Consider the following 18,663-nt stretch of genomic DNA (forward strand, 5'->3'; position numbering starts at 1 on the left):
TTAAAATTACTGTTTATAAAATTTTATTGTGAAATATTTAAAATGTACAAAAAGATATAAAACTATGATGAACAACCTTGTACCCATCACCCAGCTTGAGACATAAAATACTAAACACAATATTGTAAATCAAATATACTTTGATTTTTAAAAAAAGGGCATAAAATACTAGCAATTTATTTGAAGTCCCTTGGGTAGCCAGCCCTCCCTCACTGCATCCTTATTGTACCTTATGGGGATAAAAAGAAACTCACGTGTTTCTTTGGTCTTTTACTACATGTGTGTGTTCCTAAACATATATGCAATCTTATTTTGCATGTCGCATACTGTGCACATTCCTCTGCAAGTTGGTTTATTCTAGATTGTTTGTGAAATTCACAGAAGATGAATTATTACTACTGTATTGCACTGTATTGTATAATTTTAACAGAATGTAGTCATTCTTCTGAGATAGACTTCTAGGTAATTTCTAGTTTATGTAAAAAAAAGGGTTGAACATTCATGTCTCCTTAGTTACATGTGTAAGAACTTCTCTAGGCTATATTCTTAGAAATGGAATTATTGTGTCATGGTATGTAAGCATCTTCTACTTTGCTAAGTTTTGCCAAAGTATCTTCAAAAATAATTATTGTTTTTAAGAGCTTCCATTGTTTCTCACCCTTCACAACACTTAGGATTGCCAGACTTGGTAAGTTTTGTCAGTCGAAGGAGAGTGGAATGGTATCTGACTGTGACTTCAGTTTTTTGTTTTTATTTTTTTAATATCTTTATTGGAGTATAACTGCTTTACAATTGTGTGTTAGTTTCTGCTTTATAACAAAGTGGATCAGTTTATATCCCCGTATCTCTTCCCTCTTGCATCTCCCTCCCTCCCACCCTCCCTATCCCACCCCTCTAGGTGATCACAAATCACCGAGCTGATCTCCCTGTGCTATGTGGCTGCTTCTCACTAGCTATCTACCTTACGTTTGGTAGTGTATATATGTCCATGCCACTCTCTCACTTTGTCCCCTCTTACCCTTCCCCCTCCCCATATCCTCAAGTCCATTCTCTAGTAGGTCTGCGTCTTTATTCCCGTCTTGCTGCTAGGTTCTTCATGACAATTTTTTTGTTTGTTTTTTAGATTCCATGTATATGTGTTAGCATACGGTATTTGTTTTTCTCTTTCTGACTTACTTCACTCTGTATGACAGACTCTGGGTTCATCCACCTCACTACAAATAACTCAGTTTCATTTCTTTTTATGGCTGAGTAATATTCCATTGTATATATGTGCCACATCTTCTTTATCCATTCATCTGTTGATGGACACTTAGGTTGCTTCTATGTCCTGGCTATTGTAAATAGAGCTGCAATGAACGTTGTAGTACATGACACTTCTTGAATTACGGTTTTCTCAGGGTATATGCCCAGTAGTGGGATTGCTGGATTGTATGGTAGTTCTATTTTGAGTTTTTTAAGGAACCTCCATACTGTTCTCCATAGTAGCTGTATCAATTTACATTCCCACCAACAGTGCAAGAGGGTTCCCTTTTCTCAACGCCCTCTCCAGCATTTATTGTTTGTAGATTTTTTGATGATGGCCATTCTGACCAGTGTGAGATGATATCTCCTTGTAGTTTTGACTTGCATTTCTCTAATGATTAATGATGTTGAGCATTCTTTCATGTGTTTGTTGGCAATCTGTATATCTTCTTTGGAGAAATGTCTATTTAGATCTTCTGCCCATTTTTGGATTGGGTTGTTTGTTTTTTTGATAGTGAGCTGCATGTGCTGCTTGTAAATTTTGGAGATTAATCCTTTGTCATTTGCTTCATTTGCAAATATTTTCTCCCATTTTGAGGGTTCGTCTTGTTCATGGTTTCCTTTGCTGTGCAAAAGCTTTGAAGTTTCATTAGGTCCCATTTGTTTGTTTTTATTTTCATTTCTCTAGGAGGTGGGTCAAGAAGGATCTGGCTGTGATTTATGTCATAGAATGTTCTGCCTATGTTTTCCTCTAAGAGTTTGATAGTGTCTGGCCTTACATTTAGGTCTTTAATCCATTTGAGTTTATTTTTGTGTATGGTGTCAGGTAGTGTTCTAATTTCATTCTTTTACATGTAGCTGTCCAGTTTTCCCAGCACCATTTATTGAAGAGGCTGTCTTTTCTCCACTGTATATTTTTGCCTCCTTTATCAAAGATAAGGTGACCATACATGCGTGGGTTTATCTCTGGGCTTTCTATCCTGTTCCATTGATCTATATTTCTGTTTTTGTGCCAGTTCCATACTGTCTTGATTACTGTAGCTTTGTAGTATAGTCTGAAGTCCAGGAGCCTGTTTCCTCCAGCTCCATTTTTCTGTCTCAAGATTGCTTTGGCTGTTCCGGATCTTTTGTGTTTCCATGCAAATTGTGAAATTTTTTGTTCTAGTTCTGTGAAAAATGTCATTGGTAATTTGATAGGGATTGCATTGAATCTGTAGATTGCTTTGGGTAGTATAGTCATTTTCACAATGTTAATTCTTCCAATCCAAGAACGTGGTATATCTCTCCATCTATTTGTATCATCTTTAATTTCTTTCATCAGTGTCTTATAATTTTCTGCATACAGGTCTTTTGTCTCCTTATGTAGGTTTATTCCTAGATATTTTATTCTTTTTGTTGCAATGGTAAATGGGAGTGTTTTCTTGATTTCACTTTCAGATTTTTCATCATTGTATAGGAATGCAAGAGATTTCTGTGCATTAATTTTGTATCCTGCTACTTTACCAAATACATTGATTAGCTGTAGTAGTTTTCTGGTAGCATCTTTAGGATTCTGTATGTATAGTATCATGTCATCTGCAAATAGTGACAACTTTACTTCTTCTTTTCCGATTTGGATTCCTTTTATTTCTTTTTTTCTCTGATTGCTGTGGCTAAAACTTCCAAAACTACATTGAGTAATAGTGGTGAGAGTGGGCAGCCTTGTCTTGTTCCTGATCTTAGTGGAAATGGTTTTAGTTTTTCACCATTGAGAATGATGTTGGCTGTGGGTTTGTCATATATGGCCTTTATTATGTTGAGGTAAGTTCCCTCTATGCCTACTTTGTGACTTTAGTTTTAATTCCCCTAATTACTAGTGAGGCTACATTTCCTGAATTTACTATTTTGTATATAACTGATTTTCTATTTCTCACATAGAAATCCCAGTATTAAAAGATTGAATAAATTTGGGGGTTTTTTTGGTTTTGTTTTGTTATTAGCCGAGCTGTGTGGCTTGTGGGATCTTAGTTCCCCAACCAGGGATCGAACCTGGGCCCTTGTGAAAGCCCAGAGTCCTAACCGCTGGACCACCAGGGAATTCCCAAAGAAATATTTTTATTAAAAGCAATAATATACTCCCAGTATAAATGATTACCATTTCATTTTATTTTTATAATTTGTATAGTACATTTCCTGAATTTGTAGCTCAAATAGTTTTCCTTTACATCAAATGATCCAATTGCAACTGCATTTGAAGAATCATGCTTTTTGATGATTACCTCTTTAAAATTGGGATAGTAATGTATGGGGCAGCAAGGTCCATTTTTCTAGGAAAGCAAAATGATACTTATGTGTAAATATACATTTATATTAAGATTTTCAAGTATAATAATATCGATATTTCATAGGTATGTGTTGGAACATTTATCACGAATATGTCGAATTCTAAAGCAGTCTGGTGGAAATGCTTTGCTTGTTGGACTTGGAGGAAGTGGTCGTCAATCTTTAACTCGTCTGGCTACATCCATGGCAAAAATGCAAATTTTCCAACCAGAAATTTCTAAGAGCTATGGTATGAATGAATGGAGAGAGGACCTGAAGGTAAAATTGTGAGCAAATCTAGCAAATAATATCAGTGCATTATTTTTTTAACATCTTTATTGGAGTATAATTGCTTTACAGTGGTGTGTCAGTTTCTGCTGTATAACAAAGTGAATCAGCTATACATATACCCCATATCCCCTCCCTCTTGCATCTCCCTTCCACCCTCCTTATCCCACCCCTCTAGGTGATTGCAAAGCACTGAGCTGATCTCCCTGTGCTATGTGGCTGCTTCCCACTAGCTGTCTATTTTACATTTGGTAATGTATATATGTCCATGCCACTCTCTCACTTCGTCCCAGCTTACCCTTCCCCCACCCTGTGTCCTCAAGTCCATTCTCTACGTCTGCGTCTTTATTCCTGTCCTGCCCCTAGGTTCTTCAGAACCATTTTATTTTTAGATTCTACATATATGTGTTACAATGCATTATTTTATCACCAGTGTATCGCTGTGTGCTAAATACACTGGTGATGATGATAATAATATTATCCCTAGAGCAGTTACTGTGTGTGCTGAGCACTGTTTTAAGTTCTTTATATACATGCTGTCATTCTATAGGTATGACAGTTCAATGCAGCAGGTATGGTTGTCTCTGTGTTTTACTGATGAGGAAACTGAAGTTGAGAGAAGGTATGCACAGCAGAGCAGGATTTATGACTTAAGTCTTATCCACTGCTGTTACCATGGCTGCTGCTGATTTTACCTTTATTCTAGTTCAGAGAGGCCTTATTTCAGGTAAATGTATGTTTTCCAGTAGACTTAAATATGAACCTCAATGAGGATGATGATGTCATTAATGTTGTCAAATCTTAATAGTGTCTTTGGAGCTGTGTTGCTGTTCCAGTAACAAATAGAATAGTGGAGTGCATACTTGGGGCTTCATCCTCATGTGCCTAGGGCTCTGCAGGCCCCAGAAGAGAGATGACCTAAAGTGGAAAAAAATAAGAGAGACATTACTGGACTTTTTAAACTTTCTCTGACCCTGACATACTAAAGTTCTACATCCTAAAAGTTAGTGTAGAGAACTGGTCTTTATATCTTCGATCTTAGATGGACAGAGATTCTTTCTGTTTTCAAATCCATCTCAGTCCCTGAAGTAAGACTCTGAATCAATGGGTATGTCTATGGGGTTGGCAAACTGGCCAGTTGGAGTCTCCCACCAAAAGGGTGGGAGAAATGGAGGCCCAGATTGACAGCCCCACCAAAATGGAAAAGGTACTACTCTAAATTTGAGATGTTATCAAAAGAAAGGAAAGCAAAACCAACAGATTTCCACCCGATTCTGGTTATAAGTACATTTTTATTTTAAGGTTCTATTAAGGAATGTGGGCATGAGGGGCCAGAAGACAGTCTTTCTAATCACGGACACTCAGATTAAAGAGGAAGCTTTTCTAGAGGATATTGACAGTGTGCTCAATACTGGAGAAGTACCTAATATTTTTGCAGCAGATGAAAAACAGGAAGTGATGGAGGTAAGTGCTTTTTAGGGAGTGCTGCTCTCAACATGTCTTGAAGCTTTTCTGCTCTTCAGGATAAATATATCTTGTGCAGAGGATTTTGGTAATTGAAAAATTAATGTATATTATTTTAATACTTTTTTGGTGAATTTTAAATAGCGTCGATAGTTATGAGACAGAATTTTAATTCATTTTTTCCATAATGATGACAGTGTGTTTCATCCATTTGATCTTATTTAGCATGTTTTCTGAGTGATTAGAGATTTAAAATCATATCTTAGGGTTACAGTGATATGAGAAAATATAGCTTTAAAACACTACTTGATTAGCTTTTATGGTTTACCACTGGTTAGTAACATTTTCAAATTTTAACAAAACTACTTGTATTAATTCTGATATATCTGAGAGTCATGCTTTGTGATTTAATTGACAAAAAAATACATTTTTGAAGCACCCACTACTTCAGATGTCCTGACCTTTGACCCCCATTTCTAAGATCTTCCCATACAAGATTTCAGCTAGTAATTTCCCCTTTCATGTACCATAACTACTTTTACCCACAGATTTTATCACTCACACCAGGATGCTTCATTCCAGCCTCTAGTGATAGCATGTGGAATAAAATGGTTTCACCCTGGTTGTTCAAGCACTCTGCTTTTCTTGTCTATGGAATGAAACTGTTATATACACAAAATAGTTCCTCCTACATAGCGTTGTTGTGAGTTCTGAGGATCAAGTGAAATAAGGCACTCATGGAATGTAAGGCACTTATGGAATGTCAGGCACTTAGAAAGCCCTCAGTAAATCTGATACATTACCAGTTCATGGCCTGGTGTGGGGAAGAAGAAAGAAAAACAAAATCCCAAGTAGCGTCCAGGTTGTGGCTAAGGCTGCTGAAGAATCGTAATTCTCCTAATTTATAGGATAAATTCATCCCCCACACTCCTACCCAAGGAATAGGACACCTTGGGGAGTGGGATTTTCTAAGCTTTGCAAGGCTTTTCTGCTCACTGTAGCTATTGTTTATCTTTTCTTCTCATCACTTTGCTACAAAACTTTTCCATTGCTTCACTCTTTTATAGTATGACCCAACAGTAGCCTTAAGAACTTCTTTCCTTCATATTCCACCCTAGGAACACCGTATCAGTTTTTCCACAAGGAAATAGTCATGGTCAGAACTCAGGGGTACCAAAATGCATTCCTGTTTTTGCTTGCTTTATACTAATTTTTAAAAATATAAAAGGTAATGTAAAAGAAGTTATATTAATTTCTTTACATACCCTGCATCCCACTTTGAAGACCACTTTGCTTATTTCATCCATCTGGCAAACATTTTACTGTAAACCTCACTTCGTATAACTGACCTCTGTAGCTTGGCTCTGGTACTGCCTAGAGGGCACCTCTTATAGACTCAGCACATCTCTCTGATGTCAACATCAGCGTTCTAGACTCAGATCCTCTGAGTTCTAGAAACCTCTGTTTCCTGACTACCTTTTCCACTGTTCCATTTGCACTCCTTGCAGAATCAAATTATTGAAGTATTTTTCTCAGTGTAGCAGTGACTTATTTACCACATTTAGTGATATTTTCTCAGTTCCCTTTTAAAATTGTGATTCATCTTTGAAATAATTCATCATTCCTCCTTTTAAACTCTGCTTTCTCTGGACTGCTATGAAATTTCACTCAGTTTGTTTCCTATCTCCCTAATTATTCCTTCAGTAACTAGTCTTTTTCTTGCTCCCGAGAATCAGTTGTGCTCCCAAAGTGTGTGTGTGTGTGTGTGTGTGTGTGGATATTACTCCTTACTTCTACTCTAGAAGCATTAACCAATATTTCTGTGTAAATAACCCCTATATTTATATCACCATCCTGGCCCTTTCATGAACTCTTGTTCTACAGTTAGAACCATGTATTACCTTTCTCTATCTGAATGTCCCTCTGTTAACTCAGAGTTAATGCAGGTAGACCACCTGAACATAATTTCATAGATTGACACTGATCATAATAGTTGTAATTTGAGAATTACTGTCAGAATGAATATACAGAGTTTCCCATAGATATAGCTATCATATATCTATAGTAGAGAATTCTTTTAGAAATAAATTCATAGTTATAACATTAGAAATTGTATGATCATTGTGATCACTCCCTAAATTTGCTATTGAAAAAATTTTAAATCTATTTATAAGGTAATTTATTGACTATGAAACCTTTTCTGCTTTGAACAAGGAGAAAGGTGGGGTATAAAAAGCTGAAAGGTACTTACCTATGTGGAAAGAACTATTTTAAGTATTCACATGTAATGGCTTTTTGATTCCTCAACAATCCTTTGATATAGGTACTCTTTTCCCCATTTTACAGATGAGGAAACTAAGGTACAGAGAGGTTAAGTAACTTGCCTTCAGGTCACATAGGTAATCAGCTGCAAGCGGGGATTTGAATTCAAGAAGTCTGGTTCTAGAGCCATTATTCCTAACCACATATAAGATGCCTTTCTCATACAGAGATATACAAGGGAAGAAAATTAAAAGTGACCTATAATCTCATTACCAAACAACTCTATTAACATTTCAAAAAATACAAATATTATAAGAATAAAATTAGATAATTCAAACAGCATAAGAACGTCCAAAATGGAAAAAAATATGATATAAACCAAGAAGAATGTCCAAGATAAAATATAAAGGCCTCTCTCTCACTCTCCCTTAAGTCCATCCCACCCAAAGTAACCACTATTAATAGTTCTTTGTGATTGCTTCCATAAAGAAGTGTGTATGTGCTCACACATATGCACCTATATATTTTTTAATTTAACAAAAAGGATCATATTATACATACTGTTGCACAGTTTGTTCTTGCATTTATTTTATCTTGTTGATCTTGCCATAGCACATGTTGATGCATCTCATTATTTTTAACAGTTGTATAAAATTACAATATATGGATGTTTAATAATGTTTTTATTTTTTATTATTTTTAAAATATTTATTTATTTATTTGGCTGTACCGGGTTTTAGTTGCGGCACGCAGAATCTCAGTTGTGGCATCAGGCTCTAGTTCCCTGACCAGGGATCGAACCCGGGCCCCCTGAATTGGGAGCGTGGAGTCTTAACCGGTGGACCAGCAGGGAAGTCCCTATAATGTTTTTAACTGGACACTTTAGTTGTTTATATTTTTTCCTCCTAAAAACAATGTTGAATTATAGTCCCACACATATATCTTGGTGAACTTTTGTATTTTTATAAGTTAAATTTTTGTCAGATATTTGTTTTTAAATTATAGAATTACAGAATTGAAAGTAGTCTTCTAAGTGCAAGCTATGACAAAACCATTATTTTGATATAAAAGCAAAAATTTAAAGATATTTATAAGGGGAGTAATAAAAATTCTTAATATTCCAATATCTAGTAATCTTATTATCAGCATACCTGTTTTTATTTATGAGGTTTTTTCTGGTATTCCCTAGGGTGTTCATCCTGTGGCTCAGGCTGGCAGTAAACACGGTGAATTCAGTCCTTTGGCGCTGTTTGCTTTCTTTGTGAATCGCTGCAAAGATAATCTTCATGTTGTAGTGGCCTTTAGTCCCATTGGAGATGCCTTTCGAAATTGCTTGAGGCAGTTCCCATCCCTCATCAATTGCTGTACCATTGACTGGTTTCAGGTTTGTAATTTGGGGGGGAAGGACAACTAAATCTTTTGGAATTTTGCTGAAATCTTACTCAACCTCTATTAATTTACATTCATCAAGTGTTTCTTGATCACTTACTCTAATGGCAGCACCAGGGACTGGTAAGACTACATGATCCCCAAAAGGAGCTCACACTCTAGACTGGAAGACAAAAAAGGCAGTCAGCAAATGAGCAGTCAACAATTATATAAAAGAGCCATAGTCTTGGTGTGGGAAAGGTGTACTTATTAAGACAGTGACTCTCTGAAATAGGAAAATGAATTCGTTACATAGAGGAGGGGGTGTATAAGGAACCAGCAGAATGTATTTTATATATACATATATATATATATATATATATACACACACACACACACACACACGTATATGTGTAAAGATATATATATAGAGAGATATATATTTATCTATCTGTACATATATTTACTATAAGGAATTGGCTCACATGATTATGGACGCTGACATGTTCCAAGATTTGCAGCTGGCAAGCTGGAGACCCACGAGAGCTGACAGTGTAGTTCCAGTGTGAAGGCCAGCAAGCTTGAGACCTAGGAAGAAATGATATTTCCATCTCAGTCCAAAAGCAGGAAAAAACTGATGTTCCCGCTTGAAGGCCATCAGGCAGGAGGAAGTCCCCCTTACCTGAGGGAGTGTCAGCCTTTTTTTTCTATTCAGGCCTTCAACTGATTGGATGAGGCTCACTCACATTAGGGAGAGCAGCCTGCTTTACTCAGTCTGTTCATTTAAATATTGAACCCATCCAAAAATGCACCTCACAGAAACACCCAGAATAATGTTGGACCAAATATATGGGCACCCTTTGGCCCATAGCAAGTTGACACATAAAATTAACTATCACAAGATGTTAGTACGTGCAAAGGTGGAACAGTGGGGAGAGCATGGCTCATTTGGGCAAATAGTTTGGCATGGCTGACTGGCAATGAGGGCAGCAGAAGTTAAGTTGGAGCTTTAAGTGGGTGCCAGGCTATAAAGGAATTTGTAAATGTGCCTAGGAATTTGGTTTTATCCCAAAGACATTGTGGAGCATTAACATATATTTAGCTAATCAATATTTTAGGAATAACCCAAAACACTTGGAGCCTATATGGTGGATGATTTGGAGTGGGGCAAAACAAGAAACAGGAAGACCAACTTGGTGGCAATTTCAGTCATGCCAGCAGCAAATGATGCAGGCCACCACCTCATTTAAACAAGGCAAATCGTCACTGCCTGTGTAAAGCCGTTAAGTATTTATGCTCTTGAGAAGGGTAGCTCCTGGTGCCTTCTATTTGTTTGTTTTATGCCTAATGGAATGTGGACTATAGATTGACCCTGGATAATTTCTTTTAAAGATAAATTTCTGACACTAATTTGTTTTATTCCCTCTTGCCTATTTATCAATTGCATGTTTGAAAAACTAATTCTGCCCTTTTGAGGATTGCAATATGTTTCAGCTAGTGGATGTTTTAGTGTTTATACAACAATAAAACTGTGTGAAACAGTTTTGCTTTATGCAAACTATATCTTAATATTGCTTCCATTAAGTAGCCCCAAACCAAAACCAAACAAATGAACAAAGCCTGTCCAACCATAAGTTTTTCTTTTGTGAAATCTTATAAATACAATTCTATGACTTCTGGATTTTTTTTTTTATAACCATAAGGCTTTCTGTTCTGTTATATGTGATTCATACTTGTTGGGGGAAATTTTTTAAAAGGTGGAACTAGGAGTTGCAAATAGATAAGGGAGATTAAGTGGATAACAGAGAGGAACAGAGATTTTATAGTGGAACATTGGGGTTATAGAACCTGTGTCAGGGGCGCTGATGGCATTGTTTGGGGCCTGGCTCTTTTAAACTCAGGAAGTGAGTGTAAACCACTGTGTCACATAGTCAGGAAGTCACTGACTTTTTGGATAGATCTCTGTTCTCCCAAGTAGGGAGTACTCTCACCAGAGGTACCAAAACAACTCAGAGGATAACGGAAGGATTTACTGGAATATTCGCTTTTGTATGAAATATTTCACATGGATTAACATTGATACCCTTGCTCAGTTTGTATGTCAAATGGCCATGTGTCATAGATGGTATGCAAGGTACCCTGAGGGATTCCTGCAATGAACTAAAAATTGAAGATACATAATGCAGTTGTATGTGGACAGTAAGAGAATGTCATAAACCAGTAGCAGCCAGCTCAAGCTCTGTGTCAGCTACATTATAAGGCAAAAACAATGACTACTTAACAAGATCTGGTAAGACATTGGTAAAAACAAATTTAAGCAGGCTATTTGGAATATGGATTTATATCAACTGTTTAAATAATAAAGGTTATCCCCAGGGTGTGTCGTGACTTGCAATATTAGCTTATGATAGCGTGGTTACCTATCAACAGCCATTTTCTACCCACTCCATCTTTGCTGACAGAATTCTGATTTTGTTTGGGAAATCACTATCCATGTAGCCATGTATAATAGGGATTCATTCCTGGTCGGTCTAATTCAGCATTGGTGCTCTCACTCCTCTTACTGTTGACCATTTTACACATGAGCCTGTTCATGACCCATTGCTTGCCAATGGATCTGGATTTAAAGTCTGCCAGGGAGCTTTTGGGAGAAGCTTTCTCAGTATAAAAAGAGTTACATGATCGGAAAAGTCATATGACACTTATTTTGGCATTTTACAAAAATTCATTTATCTTAATAATCTTTAGATGCCTCTTTTGAGATTTAAAAAATATATATTAGTACAGTAATACCATATGCATATAATCTCTTAATAAGTATGTGCACACTGGTAGTGTGTGCTTAAAACTTTTTTTTACTAATAGGGTGCTTGATCAAAAAAGTTTGACTTTTACCAGGATAGAGGGCCAGACACTGAAAAAATTGATCTTAAAATGCATATTGTCTACTATAAAGAAAAAAATTATAAGCATCTTGTTGAATCTAAATGAAATGAAGTTTGGAAAATACTCTAATGAGAAAATGGAGATTAATTACTCATTTAACATAAATTATTTCATTGAATAAATATTTCAAGTATTTATTTGACAAGAACTGTTTTAGGCACTGAAGATACCAGCAGTGAGGAAGAAGTCCTTGCTTTCGTGGACTTTATGTTTTAGTGGTGAGTCAGGGAGACAGACAAAAACAAATAAATATATATGTCAGATATTGGTAAGTGCTAAGAAAAAATTCAGGATAATGGAAAGAGTAATGAGGGAAGGAATGCTGTTTTAGAAAGAGTGCATTGGGAAGACCTTCCTGGTAAATTGGCATTTGCACAGAGATGTGAAAGAGTGAACCACATGGAGGTCTAGGTGGGGAGGGTTCTAGTCAGAGGGACGGCAAATCCAATGGCCCAGAGGTAGAAGCACACTTGATATATTCTAGGAAAAGCAAAGGAACCATTTCACTGAGTTGGGGAATACTGGAAGAAAAGTGAATCTGTGGGGAAGAAAATCAAATGTTCAACTTTGGATGTTATAACAGGTAGGAATTATAATGGGCTGCTAGTAACAGAAACCCAAACTAAACACATAGGGTTTTTTTTCTTTTCCTCTCTCATATAGAAAAAAATTGAAGGTAAGCAGACTAGGACTTTTGTGACTTAACAAAGTCATCAGAATCCCATGTTCTTTTTTTTTTTTGCTGTATGCGGGCCTCTCACCGCTTCGGCCTGTCCCGCTGCGGAGCACAGGCTCCGGACGCGCAGGCCCAGCGGCCACGGCCCACGGGATCCTCCCGGACCGGGCACGAACCCGCGTCTCCTGCATTGGCAGGCGGACTCTCAACCACTGCGCCACCAGGGAAGCCCCCCATGTTCTTCTTTACTATCCTTAGCATGTGGTTTCCATCTTCAGAGTCATCATATGGTCTAATGTGGCTGCTAGATCTCCAACTTTCACATCTGTGCTACGGAAACGAAGTAGAATAATGGAAAGTAGGGCAAAAAGGACCCATGCCAGCTCTATGTAATTCTCTAGAGAGCTTGCTTATATGTCATTATTTACTCTGAATTGCAAAGGAGTCTAGGAAATGTGGTATTATAACTGGGCATATTGCTATCTAGAATAAAATTGGAGTCCTAAGGAAAGGGGGCTGATAGGTATTAGGAGAGCAACTAAGCAGCCTGTGCCATTGTCCTGCTAAATTTGGGGTGCCTACTAGATGTCCAAGTGGAAGAGTTAGGGGAGCAGTGTAGTATATCTTTGATATGTAAATTATTATCTACCTTTCCTTTATATTGCGTTATCTTTAATTTTACTGTATAAAATATTTATTAGATCTTTCATTGTGCCCTTAGTCCCCCTAATTCTGTTTTCCCTATTAAGGTTTTAATTTTCTCAACCCCAAATTCTTCTCACACAGGAAGACAATTTATATAACTGAAGTGTGACTAATCATCTTAACTTTTATTTGCTTTTCGTTTTCTTATTTTTAGCCATGGCCCGAAGACGCTCTTGAACTTGTAGCTGTGAAATTCTTAGAAACACTGGAGCTTACTGAAGTTGAACGACGAGAGATAGTTCCAATCTGCAAACACTTTCACACTTCCATTATGCATCTTTCCGAAAGGTTAATATTAATAAATTTTACAATAATGCCTTGTATTTTAAAGCATCTTTTTTTGTGAAAGCCCAAAATTTTAATAAGATTTCTATGGCTTCTAAGTCTCTCCAATCATTTAATTAGTTAAGACTTGTAAGTAATAGAAAGCTACTTGATTTAGGTTTCACAAAGAGAGGAAATTATTACAAAGATACAGGGATACCTTACAGAGTTTAAGGGAAAGAATACAGCTGTATCTTAGAAGTGACTGGAAGCAGGAGTTACAAAGCCACCACAGACCCAGAAATGCTTTTTCTCTGTTTCTCATCGGGCATCTGCTTTCTTCTTTCTCTTTACAGACTGAATTTTTTACTTCCCAGTATATATGGAGGAAACTGTGTGCCTTTCGATTCTCAATTTTACTTCTTGCAATTCCAGCTGTAGCAGAGATTGATTGGCTGTTTCCAGCTCTATATTCCCAATTTATTCCAAAATATGATTAGCCTTGTTTGTGTCCAGTGCCCAATCCTGCTCTGATCTGCTGTGGTTATGGTGACAGGTTTCACAGAACAAACATTGCTCTTGGGGCACTGGTTGGAAGTTCTCAGACAAGGAGGGAGATGGTTGGTGGGCTGTGGATGCCTTAAAAGTATAAGTTTTACCTCTGTTCATCTCTGAGATCCTCATTTCAAAGATGCTCATAGTATATTGCCAGAGTTTTACAGCCAGCTAGCATGTTTGGCTTGGACAGTTAACACCAATCAGTGGGCTCTAGTCTACATACTTGCTGTGAAACATCATTGCATCCATTGTTTTTATGTGTATGGGTAGTAGTCTTATATTTCTGGCCAAACCCCATTCAACCAACATGTGACACGTGTGCAAGGAATGATGACTCATTCTTCCTATGCTATCTGCAGTCCCCTTTCCTACTATACTCTTGTACAGTATCTTGGGTCTCTTAGATCCTCCTGGCATATGAAACATGTAAAAAGACCTACCTATATCTTTCTTGCTATAGTTCTCTTTTGAGACATATCTTTGTTGATTTGTGCTTTTTAACTACACCATTGCTATTTGATATTTTGTAGACAAGAAATTAGGCAATGGTTCTGTGTAAAATTCTAGGATTTTGTAAACTTCAAGTATTCAGCAGCTTCTGAATAAAATTAACCTTTATTCTTAAATGTTTGTTGTTAATGCTATGTCGAATTTACTTCTTACTTTGTAAAACCCATTACTTATAGTAAGATATGCCATCTGCCTCTCTTTTAGGTTCTTGCACACATTAGGACGACATAACTATGTTACTGCTACTTCTTACCTTGAACTTATTGCCTCATTTCGACAGCTTTTGACTAAGAGGCAACAAGCTATAATGGAAGCAAAACAGCGATATGTGAATGGACTTGACAAATTAGCTTTTGCTGAGTCTCAGGTAAATTTGAGGAGCTGCTCAAATGGTAATACATAATGGGAAATAGAAGAGCTATAATTTATTGAGAATATATTATGTGCCAGGTACTGTGTTATGTGCTTCATGTACATTCCTTCAATTATTCCTCATAACAACTCCATGAGGTAGACACTTTTATCATCCTCATTTTACAGATGAGTAAAGTAAATTTTACAGAAGTTCACTGAGTTTCCCAGACCACACAGACTCAAATACACCCAGTTTTATTCTTAATTCTTTGGCATTTGGAGAGAATATAATGTCAGGGTTGACTTTTTATTGTAATGGCTGGTTAAATATAAGATTGGGTTTTTAAAAAAATGAGTCAAGTGCTAGTAATACTTATTAGCATTATTTCAACATAGGCAACAGAGTGTTGGGGTGGTCTGGATGCACTGTATACCAGGCACATAGTATTAATAGGGATAGCCCAGGCTGCCACCTTTTTTCTACCTGATTTTCTTCCTCAACAACTGCATTCTTCCACTGCCCTGTCATACTCAAGGAAGATAAAGTCTTTTGTGAAGAAAACTGGTCACACTCTCATGGTTTTGTTTATCATGTAAAGAACTGGAAAAAAAAAGTTAAGGTTTTCTGTCCCCAATACCTTATAATACATTTAAGTTTCAATTTTCTCTGTTTGGCTTCCGTAGCTATTGTAGTTATGAAAACTAATGACAAATTGTTTACTTAGGTTGGTGAAATGAAAATAGAGCTTGTTCAGTTACAGCCCAAATTGGAGGAAGCTAAAATTGAAAATGCACATATGATGCAGGTAAAGTATCCTGAATTTTTAAAAACTGATGTCAGAGGACAATTGAAATATGTAAAATCAGCCTTGAAAATAAGCCTTAATTTTTTTGCCACTAGATCTTAGGGATGTTACCCTTTTCAATTGACTCATTGGGTTCCATGTGGTTTCTGTTGTTTTTGAAGAGAGATGGGGAGCCCATTACCAAATTAGGTCATGTGTATTTACATTTCTCCTCATTTTATCCTTCAAAATGATATGTCGGGTTCCCTAATCTTCAAATGTTCTTTTGTCTCTAGGATAGAGAAAGCATTAGGATGTTTAAGGAAATGTCTTTATTTTTTTCTTTCTTTTCTTTAGATTATTGAGATAGAATCTGCACAAGTAGAAGCAAAAAGAGAGTTTGTGAAATTTGATGAAGAGATAGCCAGTGGAAAGGCTGAAGAAGCCCAAGCTCTGAAAAATGAGTGTGAAAGTGATCTAGCTGAGGCGATTCCAGCTTTGGAAGCAGCTCTGTCTGCACTGGATACACTAAAGGCAAGTGTTTGAATTAGCTTATGTTTCATCAACAAAGTAAAACTGCATACAGATACTTGGTTAATTCGGTGTAGTTCACTTTCAGTGGGTGGTATTATATTGTTTTTGTCCAGTCAAATGAAACTTGACTCTTAACAATTCCTTTTTGCTATACTGTTATCTTATATTTTTTGCTTTTCATATATTATTTATAATTTTCATTCAGGATATTCCAGTGGGAATGGAATAATCTCCAAGAGGCCACAGTGGTTCTGTACATGGACCAGGAGGCATATGTTAAATAGAATGTTGAGCTACCTTTCTGCAGCCTTCTGGACATGCATGTACAGCAAAACCTAAAGATCATTTACAATATAGATGTGGGTCACACCTGTCGGCATTACACTATGTTGTGTATGACTCTACAGGGTCTTTAGGCAAAACTAGAATAACCTCACCAAACAGACAGACCAGCTTCTGTTGACTAGGGAGGCCCAGTGTAGTATGGAAGTTCAGGATATTCAGACCCCATTCTTTACCTTTTTTCCTAATCAATGCCCTAACTCAGGGGTCCCCAGCCCCCAGGCCACAGACTGCTACTGGTCTGCAGCCTGTTAGGAACGTGGCTGCACAGCAGGAGGTGAGTGGCGGGCAGGCGAAGCTTCATCCGCCGCTCTGCGTCAGTCGCATTACCGCCTGAACCATGGCTTGCAGTATCAACTGAACCATCCCCCAGCCACCCTCCACCCGCCATCCGTGGAAAAATTGTCTTCCATGAAACCGGTCCCTGGTGCCAGAAAGTTTAGGGACCGCTACAACTTTCACATAAGATACCTGACAAGATAGTGAGCTCAACATATTAGTAATTCAGCATCTTCAGGATCAAACTCTATATCTGATTTTCAGTTATATCAGACTTGTAGTTGTAAGACTTAAGATTGTGTTAGGTCATTTATATTTAGAAACTGTCACTGTGCTGTGAACGAGGAATTTAACCAGAATTTTAATTTTAAAATTCTGAGCTTATTATTTTCTTCATGTCTGCTCTCTGTCGCATTTAAAAGCCACATTCTACCCAGTAGTCTTTCTTCATTCTCTCCTTAGATGTTTATCACAGGAGCCAATCATTTTGACAAAGTTTGTTTTTAATAGACACTCCATTCTAGACGACCATGAGCATGAATTTAGGTAACTTTTATCACTGTGTACCATGGACTTTCAGTACTGTATCCTCTGATACTCACAGGATTCTTGATGCCTTTAAACACCACCAGTTCAAGTTATCAGTATCAGGTTTCCCTTTTAGTTGTTTGTACCCTTCCTAGTATCAAATACTGTATTATAGAAAAGAGTTAGGGTTCAGTTGCAGAGAAGAGAATTGACTAGTGTTAGCAAAGATTCTTTAGGGAATTTTATAAATAAATTACAGAATTCTTGGAAGAGCTAAGTAAATAGATTCTAGGCTGAGCTGCCAGGAATGACTCACAAAGCTAGACTGAGGCACTAATCTACCAGAGGAATGATCCCTCTGAGTTGGAAGCCTGCAGAGCCTTCTTACAGAGCCATATTGCCTCCACCATAATCCATATCAGCAAAACAGATGCCTCGTACCCTGCAAGTGTCCTCACTTATTCATTCTGAATTCTAGTATCACTCAAGTGATCTGATGGTAGGACCTAACGACCTCCCACAACTCTAGCTGCATGGGGAACTAAGATAAATTTTTAGCTTTCCAGCAATTGCAAGGGAAGTCAGAAGGATACTGGAGTGGACAATAACTAACTGAATCAATTGTGTCTGTCGTAATAATATATACGTTTTTAGAAAATAAGTTTGGAATTGGAACTTACCTCTTCTTTCATTTTTGGTGGGTAAAGCTAACATATAAGCAAATATAGAATTAAGTCTTTATTTAACTTAGGGTTATTAACGTGGATTCCATGTGTGGGCTTGGCATGTGACTATATAAAAATTTTGTGCATGTGCGCAAAAATATTTTCTCTGCAAGATTCTTAGCTGTCACCATATTCTCATAAGGACCTATGAGCTCTCAAACACTTGGGAACCATTGGTTTACTGTACTTAAGTTCTCTTTTGTTAATTCTTTCATAACCATGCAAAGCAAAAAACAATTAGTTTCAAATGAAAATTTATGCTTTTATTATTCTCCAACATTATTTTTGAAACTCTTATTATTTAAAAGTAGGCTATTCTGAAGCCTACTGTTTTCTTTTTATTTAGCCAGCTGACATTACAATTGTGAAGTCAATGAAGAATCCTCCATCTGGTGTTAAACTAGTTATGGCAGCTGTTTGTGTTATGAAAGATATAAAACCAGAAAAAGTTTCAGATCCTTCAGGAACTGGAGGCAAGGTAATAACTAGACACAGATTTATATCATATTCATGAATGTACAGAACACTT

General features: G+C 37.0%; 1 protein-coding gene across 1 annotated transcript in view; it reads left to right on the forward strand.

The window, feature by feature from the left end:
• The window catches only part of DNAH12 (dynein axonemal heavy chain 12), a 215,940-nt gene that overhangs the window by 142,666 nt on the left and 54,611 nt on the right, over positions 1 to 18,663 (forward strand). Inside the window, exons 42-49 of the mRNA XM_065885861.1 lie at positions 3,633 to 3,825; positions 5,137 to 5,298; positions 8,750 to 8,944; positions 13,410 to 13,543; positions 14,792 to 14,954; positions 15,667 to 15,747; positions 16,084 to 16,260; positions 18,481 to 18,612. Coding sequence (XP_065741933.1) covers positions 3,633 to 3,825; positions 5,137 to 5,298; positions 8,750 to 8,944; positions 13,410 to 13,543; positions 14,792 to 14,954; positions 15,667 to 15,747; positions 16,084 to 16,260; positions 18,481 to 18,612 — 1,237 coding nt within the window. The remainder of the gene's footprint in view (positions 1 to 3,632; positions 3,826 to 5,136; positions 5,299 to 8,749; positions 8,945 to 13,409; positions 13,544 to 14,791; positions 14,955 to 15,666; positions 15,748 to 16,083; positions 16,261 to 18,480; positions 18,613 to 18,663) is intronic.

Source organism: Phocoena phocoena, chromosome 10, assembly GCF_963924675.1.
Source record: "Phocoena phocoena chromosome 10, mPhoPho1.1, whole genome shotgun sequence".
NCBI classification, from domain to species: Eukaryota; Metazoa; Chordata; class Mammalia; order Artiodactyla; family Phocoenidae; genus Phocoena; species Phocoena phocoena.